This window comes from Ruditapes philippinarum, unplaced genomic scaffold (genome assembly GCF_026571515.1).
Source record: "Ruditapes philippinarum isolate M1 unplaced genomic scaffold, ASM2657151v2 ctg5738_1_1_1_1, whole genome shotgun sequence".
Taxonomy (NCBI): Eukaryota; Metazoa; Mollusca; class Bivalvia; order Venerida; family Veneridae; genus Ruditapes; species Ruditapes philippinarum.
In genome coordinates, this window is record NW_026862503.1 from 26,643 (window position 1) to 40,698 (window position 14,056).

The window sequence follows — 14,056 nt, forward strand, 5'->3', positions numbered from 1 at the left end:
TCACCTGTGTGTTTGTTTGTGTGTGTGTGTGTGTGTTATATAGATTATATAGTGAACTTAAAAAATCTTCTTGTGAAAAACCACTAGTCCAATTTCAACCAAACTTGGCAGGATTGATCCTTGGGTGAAGGACTTTCAAAGTTGTTCAAAGAATTTCATTCCATGCAGAAATCTGGTTGCCATGGCAACCAAAAGGTATTATAAGAATAAATTTAAAAAATCTTCTTGTAAAGACCCAAAAGGCCTAGAGCTTAGATATTTTGCATAAGGCATTGTCTAGTAGACCTCTACCAAGATTGTTCAAATTATAGCCTTGGGGTCAAAATCGGCACCGTCCCGGGGGTCATTGATTTTCACTATATGTACATATAGTATAAACTTAAAATGCCTTCTTGTAAAGACCCAAAAGGCCTAGAGCTTAGATATTATGCATAAGGCATTGTCTGGTAGACCCTTACCAAGATTGTTCAAATTATAGCCCTGGGGCCAAAATCAGCCCCGCCCTGGGGATTATTGATTTTCACTATATGTACATATAGTAAAAACTTAAAATACCTTCTTGTAAAGACCCAAAAGGCCTAGAGCTTAGATATTTTGTATAAGGCATTGTCAGGTAGACTTCTACCCAGATTGTTAAAATTATAGCCCTGGGGTCAAAATCGGCCCTGCCCCTGGGGTCATTGGTTTTCCTTATATGTATATAGTAAAAACTTATAGTAAAAACTTTAAAAAATTTCTTCTAGCAACTGACAAATGCTAGAGGTTAGATATTTTGCATGAAACATTGTGAGGTGAACTTCTAGCAAGATTGTTCAAATTATAGCTCTTGGGTCAAATTTGCCCTCACCTCGGGGGTCATTGATTTTCAATATATACATATAGTAAAAAATCAAAAATCTTATTGTCTGAAGGTACAAGGCTTAGAGCTTTAATATTTGTTAAATGATTTCATCTATAGGTACTCTAGGAAAGTTGTTCAAATTTTGCCTCTAGTGTCAAAGTTAGCCCCGCCCTTGGGGCTATAGGTTTTCCTTATATGGAATCTTTACCAAGATTGTTCAAATTATAATTGTTTGGTGGACCTGTATCAAGATTGTTATGCCACCGCAGCATCTGCGATGCGGTGGCATATAGCGATTCACCTGTGTGTGTGTTTGTTTGTTTGTGTGTGTGTGTGTGTGTGTGTGTTATATAGATTATATAGTGAACTTAAAAAATCTTCTTGTGAAAAACCACTAGTCCAATTTCAACCAAACTTGGCAAGATTGATCCTTGGGTGAAGGGCTTCCACAGTTGTTCAAAGAATTTCATTCCATGCAGAAATCTGGTTGCCATGGCAACCAAAAGGAATTATAAGAATAAATTTAAAAAATCTTCTTGTAAAGACCCAAAAGGCCTAGAGCTTAGATATTTTGCATAAGGCATTGTCTGGTAGACCTCTACCAAGATTGTTCAAATTATAGCCCTGGGGTCAATATCGGCCCCACCCCAGGGGTCATTGATTTTCACTATATGTACATATAGTAAAAACTTAAAATACCTTCTTGTAGAGACCCAAAAGGCCTAGAGCTTAGATATTTTGCATAAGGCACTGTCTGGTAGACCTCTACCAAGATTGTTCAAATTATAGCCCTGGGGTCAAAATCAGCCCCGCCCCGGGGGTCATTGATTTTCACTATATGTACATATAGTAAAAACTTAAAATACCTTCTTGTAAAGACCCAAAAGGCCTAGAGCTTAGATATTTTGCATAAGGCATTGTCTGGTAGACCCTTACCAAGATTGTTCAAATTATAGCCCTGGGGTCAAAATCGGCCTGCCCCGGGGGTCATTGATTTTCACTATAATTATGTACATATAGTAAAAACTTAAAATGCCTTCTTGTAAAGACCCAAAAGGCCTAGAGCTTAGATATTTTGCATAAGGCATTGTCTGGTAGACCTCAACCCTGATTGTTCAAGTTATAGTCCTGGGATCAAAATCTGCCCCGCCCCAGGGGTCATTGGTTTTCCTTTTATGTATATAGTAAAAACTTTAAAAAATTTCTTCTAGCAATTGACAAATGCTAAAGGTTAGATGTTTTGCATGAAACATTGAGAAGTGAACTTCTAGCAAGATTGTTCAAATTATAGCCCTGGGGTCAAAATTGCCCGCGCCCCGGGGTCATTGATTTTCAATATATACATAATAGTAAAAAAATAAAAAAATCTTATTATCTGAAGGTACAAGGCTTAGAGCTTTAATATTTGTTGAATGATATCATCTATAGGTACTCTACCAAAGTTGTTCAAATTTTGTCTCTAGTGTCAAAATTAGCCCCGCCCCGGGGGCCACAGGTTTTCCTTATATGTATATAGTAAAAACTTAAAAAATCATCTTCTCTTATTTTACAAATGCTAGAGTTAAGATATTTTGCATGAAACATTGTGTAGTGAACCTCTAGCAAGATTGTACAAATTATAGCCCTGGGGTCAAATTGGCCCCATCCCCAGGGGTCATTGATTTTCACTATGTACATATAGTAAAAAATTCTAAAATCTTCTTGTCTGAAGGTACAAGGCTTAGAGCTTTGATATTTGGTATATAATATCATCTATGGGTCCTCTACAAAAGTTGTTTTAATTATAACCCTAGTGTTAAAATTGCCCTGCTCCAGAGGCGATAGTTTTCCTTATATGTATAAAGTAAAAATTTTCTTCTCTGAATTGAAAAATCTTCTTCTTTGAATTGACATAGGCTAGAGGTTAAATATATGGCATGAGACTTTGATGAGTGAACCTTTACCAAGATTGTTCAAATTATAGCCCTGGGGTCAAAATTGGTTCTGCCCCGGGGATCATTGATTTTCATTATGTACATAATATTATAGTAAAAAAATAAAAAATATTTTTGTCTGAAGGTACAAGACATAGAGCTTTGATGTTTGCTATATAATATCATCTATAGGTCCTCTACCAAAGGTGTTCAAATTTGTCCCCTTGTGTCAAAATTGGCCCTGCCCGGGGGCAGTGATTCTCATTGTGTACACATAGTAAAAACAGAAAATAAAACAAATGTTTTCTGAATGGGAGAAAGCTACAGTTTAGATATTTGACTTGAAATGTTGTTTGGTGGACCTGTATCAAGATTGTTTTGAATTAAACCCTTGGGTCCAAAATTTTGCCTTGCCCAAGGGGACAGTGACCTACTTTCTTGTCCTTTGATGTACAGCAATGAAATTTTGACCATGTGCACAGTTTTAGTTGTAAAATTGAACTTTGATAATCAGGTGACCTAGATTTAGATGATGTGACCTAATTTCTTGTCCTTTGATGTACAGCTATGAAATTTGAACCATGTGCACAGATTAAGATGTAAAGTGAACTTTGATTTCAGCTGACCTAGATTTTGACAAAGTGTCTTACTGTGTTGTCCTTTGATGTAGTCATGAAATTTAGGCTGTGTGAAATATGACCTTCACCACCAAATTCACTAGACTCGTGTGCATTGATATATTCCTACTCTGATCTTTTATTGAGTTAACAACAGATTTAACCACTAATCTGATAATAAGAATTAGATTATTTATAAGGTCAGGGATCTATGCATTATGACAATCTTCAAAATTGTATAGAAACAAAAAAAAATCTGTTCCTACACTACTATTTAGTATTGTATTAATGCGGTGGCATAGCATTTTTCACAAATGCAATCTTGTTTTACTATCAAGCACTTAGAATAGTCGAGCGTTGCTGTCCTACCGACAGCTCTTGTTTAGAGGTGTTGTCGCTACCATAACTTTAAACAAACATAAACGTGATGCAATTATTATTTTTAGCTCACCAGAGCCGAAGGCTCAGGGTGAGCTATTAGTATCAAAGGGGGATACTCTGGCATCCGTAGTCATGCGTCAACAATCGTCTTCTTCTCTGAAACGGCTGGACAGATTTACTTCAAATTTGGTCTGTAGCATCCTTGTGACAGTCACACTTAAATTTGATCAAGCCATTTCAATTGGCCCCTTTTAGGGGTTAACAGAGCTAAAAATAGAAAAACCTTTAAACATCTTCTACTACAGAACTAATTGATGGATGATCACCAAACTTTGTCTGTATCATTCTTGGGTAGTCTTTTATCAAGTTTGCTCATATCAATTTGATTGGCCCCTTTTAGGGGCTGCTAAAGCTAAAAATAGAAATTACTTTAAACATCTATATCTAGAGAACTAATTGATGGATGATCACCAAACTTTGTCTGTAGCATTCTTGGGTAGTCTTTTATCAAATTTGCTCATATTAATTTGATTGGCCCCTTTTAGGGGTCTCTAGACCTAAAAATAGAAAATCATTTAGACATCTTCTTCTACAGAACCAATTGATGGATGATCACCAAACTTTGTCTGTAGCATTCTTTGGTAGTCTTTTATCAAATTTGCTCATATTAATTTGATAGGCCCCTTTTAGGGGTCAAGGGAGCTAAAAATTATATAAACCTTTAGACAGCTTTTTCTACAGAACTTATTGATGGAAGATAACCAAACTTTGTTATTAGCATTCTTATAGTAATCTCTTATACAAAATGCTCATATTTATTTGATTGGCCATTTTTAGGGACTGCTAAAGCTAAGATACCCCAGACCATGGCATTTCTTCAAATTATAGTTTAATGAAAGGGAAACAACTCATGTTGGAATTTCTTTCATACATGTGAATGACCAGCTGTTTGCTGATGAAATTATTTGAGGTCATGACCTCTTATGAAATAACTTAAGCACATTATACAAGTTATATAAGAACTTAGTATCAAGCTTTATTTGGTTTCATTCATATTCACTTAATTACATCACTTCATGCAGTGTTTTCTCTAGAGAGCGTTTTCTGCGTTTTTGACACAGTACTTTTGAATTTGATTTGGTAATATTATAGCCGTGTGTTTTCCGTGACGCATATTTTTGCGAGCGTTGTAGTATATATATTTTTCTATAAATAGCATGAATTTCATCAGCTGATCGGTCACATGATTTATCTTAGACGCTTTAGTGATTATTACATGTTAAAAGCGCTCAGGTGCTTCAGATTGTGACATCATTATCCGGGTAAATTCACAAATGTCTGCTTCGAAAAAAAGCAGCCAAGATTGACTTCATTCTTCAATAAAGACAATGTTAATGTTGATGGAGCGACAGAATCTACCGTAAACAACTCTGCACCTATACCAAATAAGGTTTCCCAACCAAATCAATTGGCGAATGCTGAAACAACTGAGAAATCCAAGCAAAATGATAATGCTCCGAAGGGATTTTTTCGTAAGGAATTTTTGGGTATTAACCCTTTCCCCCATGAGCATATTGTGAAAAATGGCCGTTTTCACTGAAAAGCCTCCTGTTACAAGTTCAAACTGCTATGAAACTATGAAAAATGCTTCAATACTAATCAAACTTGGCACAAATGTTGACTGGACCATTGCCTTTGTAACGACATACTCAGTCTTAAATTTCATGTTACCATGGCAACAAGGGGACATCTCAAAATTGCCAAAAATCACTATTTTGCCTCGATTTTTAACATCAAATTTATTTTAAAGTGCTGCAACTCCTCAAGGGATTGAGATAGAGTCAAAGGCTTTTCAGCTTTGGTTACACGTTACCTTATGATTGACCTGGGGTCATTTTTAGCCTCTCACAAGTCCAAAATTTTCTTGGCGATGAGGGGGACTCCGCCCCCTTCAAACCCCCCCAAAACAGAAGGGGGCACATCCCCCTTCTGGCACCCCCCTGATGTATCTTTTGGATGGGGGGCGCCGCCGAAAAAATGCTCACTTTTTTAGCAACATTTCTGAAACGAAAAGATGTGGTTTGGGCCCAAATAGGATATTTTTTCACTATTTCAGGCCTAAAAAAAGGGGGGGGGGGGGGTCGAAAGTGCGTTGTTTCGCGTATATATGAGGTAAAGGGTTAAAATGACTTGCACAGTTTGTATTACTGAAAATAAAGACAAATCATTCACATCGGAATGCACAAACTTTAGAGTTTTTTAGTACCGTATGGTACTGGTTACGGGAGTTGACGGAAAATCGGAACTAGTGTGTTACGCTTGACAAACGCTACCAAAGCTCCATAATTTTACCGATTGGGCTCATATTTGCCCTCAAATAAAGTTTGTTGTCCCATACTGTAAACACCTTACATATTTTGCATGTGACATTTTGTGTATTCATTTACAAAAGTTATAAAGAAAAAATGTTCCATCAAAATTAACCCTGCTGTAGTGGTCATTTATCAGGTCTAGTATTTCATGATATTTATGGACTGTCCGTAAATTTATGGATAGTCTGGGACATTATCTTATATCCCAGGGATAGTCTAGAAATTTAAAGATTTTTCAATCCATAAATTTACAAATCTATATTCAATGTGAAATTTGCTGTTTTTAATTTTACACTAAAATCCGCAGCTTCTGACTAGTTTTTTTTATTGATTGTTTATATTTACAAAGGTAATGTGGTGAGTTTCATCTTTGTATGATGATTTTGAAATATTTAATAAAAGTGAAAATTGAAAGTCATCATATTGTTTCGAATCTCACCATACTGTTACATTTAAACTTGTGGTTTTGAATTTTAATGCAGCTTCTACTATTTTTAGCTCACCTGTCACAAAGTGACAGGGTGAGCTTTTGTGATCGCTTTTCGTCCATCCGTCCGTCGTCCGTCCGTCCGTAAACTTTTACTTTAAATGACATCTCCTCATAAACCACTAAGCCAATTTCATCCAAACTTCACAGGAATGTTCCTTTGGTGGTCACCTTTAAAAATTGTTCAAAGAATTTAATTCCATGCAGAACTCTGGTTGCCATGGCAACCGAAAGAAAAAACTTTAAATATCTTCTTTTAAAAAACCATAAGAGCTAGAGCTTAGATATTTGGCATGAAACATCTTCTAATGAGTGTCTACCAAGTTTGTTCAAATAAAAGCCCTGGGGTCAAAATTGGCCCTGCCCCGGGGGGTCATTGATTTTCCCTATATGCATATAGTAAAAACTTAAAAAATCTTCTTTTAAAGAACCCAAAGAGCTAGAGCTAAGATATTTAGCATGAAATATGTTCTAATGGGTGTCTACCAACTTTGTTCAAATAAAAGCTCTGGGGTCAAAATTGGCCCCGCCCCGGGAGGTCATTGATTTTCCCTATATGCATATAGTAAAAACTTAAAAAATCTTCTTTTAAAGAACCAAAAGAGTTAGAGCTAAGATATTTAGCATGAAACATGTGTTAATAAGTGTCTACCAAGTTTGTTCAAATAAAAGCCCTGGGGTCAAAATTGGCCCCGCCCCGGGGGGTCATTGATTTTCCGTATATGCATATAGTAAAAACTTAAAAAATCTTCTTTTAAAGAACTCAAAAAGCTATGGCTAAGATATTTAGAATCAAACATGTTCTAATAGGTGTCTACCAAGTTTGTTCAAATAAAAGCCCTGGGGTCATTGATTTTCCTTATATGTGTATAGTAAAAACTTAAAAAATCTTCTTTGAAAAAACCCAAATAGCTAGAGTTAAGATATGAAGCATGAAACATCTTCTAGTGAATGTCTACAAAGTTTGTTCAAATAAAAGACCTGGGGTCAAAATTGGCCCCGCCCCGGGGGTAATTGATTTTCTTTATATGTGTATAGCAAAAACTTAAAATCTTCTTTGAAAAAACCCAAATAGCTAGAGTTTAGATATTAAGCATGAAACATCTTCTAGTAAGTGTCTACAAAGTTTGTTCAAATAAAAGCCCTGGCCCGGCCCCAGGTGTGTCATTGTTTTTAACTATATGTGTATAGTAAAAACTTAAAAAAAATCTTCTTTTAAAAAGCCCAATGAGCTAGAGCTTAGATGTTTAGCATGAAACATCTTCTTATGGGTGTCTACCAAGTTTGTGCAAATAAAAGCCCTTGGGTTAAATTGGCCCTGCAACGTTGGGGGGGTGGGGGTGGGGGGGGGAGCCTATATACAGGTGAGCGACCTCAGGGCCATCATGGCCCTCTTGTCTTACTTAATGTCTGTAAATTTACAGATACAAAAATCTGTAAAATTATGGCTCGACCAAAAATTTACAGACTGTCCGTAAATATCATGAAATCCTAGACCTGTTTATTCTGCATTATTTTATTCTACATAGTCTCATGGGAACACACTTGCAACATAGATATTTCTAACAAAGCCTCCAAAATATTAGGGCAAAATATTTCAAAAATTAGAAGGGCAAGTAAAAGTTGAGCTGGACTGGTCTTTCAGCAAGTTCTTTGAAAAATAACACTGAAAAACAGTTATTTCTGGTGAGCGACTCAGGGCCATCATGGCCCTCTTGTTTTGAAGTTGTTATCGGCGATGAAAACTGTGAAAATAATTAAAGGTTAATTGGTCGGTTTGTTTTGTTGTCAATTGGTGATTTCCATCAGTCTTTAATTGAGTAAGTTGTGTCATTCTTTTAACTAGAATATAAAAATCAGTTTGTGTTTAAAGACATTCATAATACATTTTGTATCTTTAGAGAAGTTTAAAAATTTAAAGAATTTAAAGAACTTTGTCTAAAAGAAAAAATGCATTGCCTGGTTTTTAGTTTGCCCAAACTCATTAAAGAGACCAACCCGCTATTAAGACCAGATTTGCAAAGTCCCTTCAGTGGTCTATTTAGCAAGTTTTTACTGTATATATTTTCAGTTGGCAGCTATGAATACACTCATAACAGTTACTTATTTAGTTTGAAAGATGATGTGTTGAAACAATTGAAGGAAAATTTAAGGTAAGCAACTACTAAACTATCAATGAAACTACACACTGTTGTAGAGACCGGAAATAGGAAGTTAATTGTCAAAGAACCATAATTCTACATTGCTTAGTTTTTAAATTATCTTTCTTTATAATGCTCAATAATGCTTGTTTGGAGAAGTTTCTTAATTCTGCCTTATTTAATTTTCTAGAATGTTACTACTTAACATTTAACAATATCTGTTTCAATTGTCACACAAATGTAAAGAATTGTGAGGGGAAGTGCAGTGTCAAAAGGCCATAACTCTACATTTTTTAGTTTTGATTAATCTCCCTTAATTATATTTAATTATGCTTGTCCATAGAATAACTTGAAAATTTTTAAAGGATTAGCAGAAGGAAGTGTAGTGCACAAAAGCCATAATGCTACCTTGCTTTATTTTTTTATTGTCTCCCTTTGATACTAAAATTATTTTAATAATGTGTATCAGGAGTATAACTTCTAAAATGTCAATAATATCATATTGGAACTTTACATGCTTTTAGAAACTAGTTAAAGGAAATACAGTGTTAAAGAACAGTAACTTTACATAACTTTATGGGGGGGGGGGGGCGTCCGTGGTTGAGGTCGTTGACTTCAAACCACTTGCCCCTCACCGCTGTGGGTGCGAATCCTGACAGGGACTTTGGATTCTTTCATGTGAGGAAGCTATCCAGCTAGCTTACGGAACGTCACTGGTTTTACTCAGGTGCCTGTTCGTGCCTGAAATAATGCACGGAAGGGCACCTAAGGTCTTCCTCCACCAGTAAAGCTGGAACGTCGCAATATGACCTATACTGTGTCGATGTGACATAAAACCCAAAACGAACAAACAAACATAACTTTAGAAGCACAATGACTTTACATAACATAAAAAAAATGAGAACAATATTTCTTGTTAGCGTTATCTCTATCATGGGTAAATGTGTTAAGGATTTTTCCTAAAGTTTAGGGTTTTCAGGCTCCAGAAAGCATTCTTTTTCGGTTTTTCCTATGTAAAACAATAGAAATACTGCTTAATTCAGGATTTCAGGATTTTAAAAAATTTCCAACATTTACCCATGCACTATGTCTTTATGTCTTAGGAACTATTTTATTGTGAAGTTGGGTATGAAAGATAAAAGAAACATTTCTTTTCTTTACAGAAGTAAGAAGAATGACATAGCAGTGAAGTTAAGGTGAGGTGTTGAATAAGGTTTTTATGTGTTTTATTTCTCTTTGCCAGATCAATTATTTAGGGAAAAGGAGTAAATAGAATTTATCTATGATTAAAATCTGGCAGTGTCCAATGTTGTTTCTGTTATTGCTTAAAGATGACAGCAGTATTTTTCATCTACATATTAACCTATATGCTATATATGTGTTACAATATTGTGGAAAATAGTGATGCATGTATATCAAAGACTTACAAGGGAGCGACGAATGTAGGACAAAACCCCACATGTCAAAACCCCACACATCAAAATATTATAGAGTGGACAAAACCCCACACCTTTAATAATATAGAGTGGATATAACCCCACACTTTCTAATTATTAATGTTACCATACAATTCAAATGACATTGATCGTGAAAGTTAATGTCAGGAAAGATTTACTAAACTTTCATTATTTAACTATTTTATTGTCAATCAAAGGTCTATACAAATAAGTAACAAAAGGTGCAGGGTTATGTCCACTCTATAAAATTGTCACATTTTTTTATGCCTGGGGTTTTGTCTGTCTTCACACATGTCACTTTAGAGTATTTTTCCCTGTATTTTGACTTGTAATATCTTGCTTACTTTATCATAAAGCATCACAGAATGAGACAATTACTTACCTACAAAAGAGGAGATAATTCTGCCAAGCACTTTTGCAGAATTATGCCCCCTTTTCTTCTTTGCTTTTATCATACTATCCAAGACTGAGAAAAGTTTAGCAAGGTTTCTGTCCATGGACAAGTCTTGTTAGTGTATTATTCTTGCAGACATGTTTTTGCCTGTCAGCAAATAAGACAAATGTAGAAAATTAGACAAATGTAGAAAGTAAGACAAGTGTAGAAATTTAGACAAGTATAGAAAATAAGACAAATATAAAGAATGTATAAAATTATACAATTTATTTTTTAGATTCTGGATTGTCACAGATAAGGGTGAGGTTAAACCTGGGCTTCCTGAAGGGGTCAATGTAAGAGTAAATTGGCGGACTCCAGCAGTTCTGGTAAGTGTCATTTTTAAAGAGTATACAAAATCTTCCACTGTAACAGTTACTTTATTTATAGCTTGTCTGTTTCCTAGGAAAAAGTTGAGATCTGATGATTGATGCGTCTTTGTTGTTGTCGTGCAAAAAACGTTATTGTAGTCAATTATTCAAACATTTTAAAACTTGAAACTTGGAATACTTGATTATAATGACAAAGGACAGATTTTAGACAAGGGGCATAATTCTGAAAGATTTATTTTTTGAGGTATGCCCCTTTTGAACTTGCAAATTTTGTCAAAATAAGTTATTAATAATCGTTGCTCATAAGGAACCAGCGTTAACATCACATGCGCTGCTGTTGTTGGAAAACTTATACAGTATACGCTAACAATTGAGATTTGTTTTCTAAGGCTGTAATGGCCTAAGTGTCTTCATACCTACATTTGAAATAAATTTGACATTGATTTTTTTTTTTAATTTAAGAAACATTCATTTAGTTCAATTTAAATGCTTTTTGCTCCTTACAAATGTTACTTAAAATCCAGCTAGGATTGTAGTAATTGTTGTGAGTATTGGCACTGCCCTGGGGAAAGGGATGGTGGAGAAGTCATGGATTTTCTTCTGTATATAGTAAAACATTAAAAAAATCCCTTTTCTGAAACCCCATGGGCTAGAGCTTAGATATTTGATTTGTAACATCATTTAGTAGGTCTCTACTAAATTGTTCATGCCCCAGGGGGTCATTTGTTTTCTTGATCTTATAGTGAGTGTTTACCATGTTTGTTCAAATAAAAGCCCTGGGGTTAAAATTGGCCCCACTCAGGGGGTCAATGATTTCCTTATATGTATATAGAAAAAACAAAAAAGAAATTTTCCTTTAAAAAACCCAAATAGCTAGTGCTTAGATATTCAGCATAAAACATCTTCTAGTAAGTTTCTACCAAGTTTGTTCAAATAAAAGCCCAGGGGGTCATTGATTTTCCTTATATGTACACATCTTTTAGAACTGTTGTTTTCCCTTAGCAATAGCAACCAGTAATGTTTTTACATTTGCACTATTTCAGATACAAAAACGAACTTTGTAATATCAGTTTAAGATTTAAATTTTATATCTGCTTTTATTTATAGTTTAAAATATTATTTGTTCCTTGTCATGGAGAGTTTCTATATTCAGGTGAGTGATTTCAGGGCCATTATGGCCCTTTTGTTTAAAAAAGATGTTGGTAAAATGTTACAATTTTATGGTGTTTCAGAAACAAGATAATGGTAACTTTTCTGTGGCCGGTATGAAGGATTCAATTGACATTACAGATCTGCTGGAGTTGCGTGGTGATGAAAATAGATTAAGAATTTCTTTTATAAAAAGTCATGTGAGTAAATATTAACATATTTAGATATCTTTAAATCTAAAAACAGTTAAGGCTTGCAGAATTGGACCAACAAGTCACATAGATTAAAATCTTGTTATATGCAATAGTTACTCATACTGTTGTTTGCAGGACTTCGACTTCAGTTAGCTTATGGAAGAACGGTGGTTCTACTGTGGTGCCTGCTTGTGCCTGAAATAATGCACAACGGGGAACCTTAGTTCATCTTTCACCAATATAGCTTTAGGATGTTGGTGTGACTAGAAAGAAAAAAAATTAAAAAAAGAAATCTGATTTCAATAGCTTCAGCCAAGCTTGTATTAAGAGACCACTCAAGGGAAATATTAAAAAATGGTTGCTTAATACAATAGCCTCTGGACAAAGCATGACTTTGCACAAACTGACTAAAGTTAAGATCTACGAATTTTTATGTAGATCGGAGGACGACTAAATGTTTTGCCTGTATATGTTTCGCCTTCTTTATAATTCTGATTTCCTCAGAAAGCTATTTTTAGCCATCCACTCAAACTGTTTTTATACCCCCAAAAACGAAGTTTGGGGGGGTATATAGGAGTCACCCGGTGGTCGGTAGGTCCAGACTTCCGTTGCATTTTCCTTGTCCGGAGCATAACTTGAAGACTAATGGTTGGAATTCAATATAACTACATACAATGGTCAAGCACATTGAGAGGAAGTGCAGTGCACAAGAACCATAACTCTATCTTGACTAATTACAGAGTTATTGCCCTTTGTTACTTTTCCTTGTCCGGGGCATAACTTGAAAACTATTAGTTGGAATTAAAAACAACTTCATACAATTGTCAAACATAATAAGGGGAAGTGCAGTGCACAAGAACCATAACTCTTTCTAAAGTAATTACAGAGTTATTGCCCTTTGTTCCTTTTCCATTGCTTTCTTTTGTCTGGAACATAAGTTGAAGACTAATTGTTGGAATTCATTATAACTTCATACAGTGGTCAAGCACATTGAGCCTTAACTCCATTTTGACAAAATACTGAGTTACTGCCCTTTGATACTTTTCTTTGTCTGGAGCATAACTTAAAACATACTGGTTGGAATTCAAAACAACTTCATACAATGGTCAAGCACAATAAGAGGAAGTGCAGTGCACAAGAACTATAACTCCATCTTCAGTATTTATAGAGTTATTGCCCTTTGTTTCTTTTCTTTGTCTTTCTGGACTTATTACAGAGTAATTCAATTAAACTTCATCAATGGCCAACCACATTGAAAGGAAATGCAACATACAAGAACCACAACTATCTTTTATTGCCCACAACCATAACTCTATATTTCATTTCTTTTACAAGGTATTCTGTTACAAGTAACATCCTCATTTCCGAAGCAGTCTTGTGGGGGTATTAATCACATTTAGTGATAGTTCTAGTTTACATGGGCATTAGAAGAAGTATCATAATACCGTTATCCTTGGAAAATTAACAAATTGTTGATTTTTGTTTGAAAAAAAAAATGTTTGAAGTAATTTTTAATAAATTAACTTGAAATAATAAGAGTCAATTTTTAATGGGCAAGACTGTTTTGCCAGTTTACCTGTCGGCTATATGGAAAACGCCATGTTTGTTCTTCTAATCCTGAAACTAACCCACTCAGTATTGGTTTTCCCAGGGTTAAAATTAGAAATCACATTGCTTTTAAAATTATAAATGCTCGCCAATGGTGGTCACATATCTAAAAGTGGAGCATTATTTAGAGC

The 14,056-nt window shown here is 35.0% G+C and overlaps 1 protein-coding gene across 2 annotated transcripts in view; it reads left to right on the forward strand.

The window, feature by feature from the left end:
* Positions 1–14,056, forward strand: part of LOC132719308 (E3 SUMO-protein ligase PIAS4-A-like) — a 44,283-nt gene that overhangs the window by 17,445 nt on the left and 12,782 nt on the right. For both annotated transcript variants that reach the window (XM_060703073.1, XM_060703072.1), the window contains exons 7-10: positions 8,683–8,764; positions 9,916–9,948; positions 10,881–10,971; positions 12,207–12,323. In XM_060703073.1, coding sequence (XP_060559056.1) covers positions 8,683–8,764; positions 9,916–9,948; positions 10,881–10,971; positions 12,207–12,323 — 323 coding nt within the window. The remainder of the gene's footprint in view (positions 1–8,682; positions 8,765–9,915; positions 9,949–10,880; positions 10,972–12,206; positions 12,324–14,056) is intronic.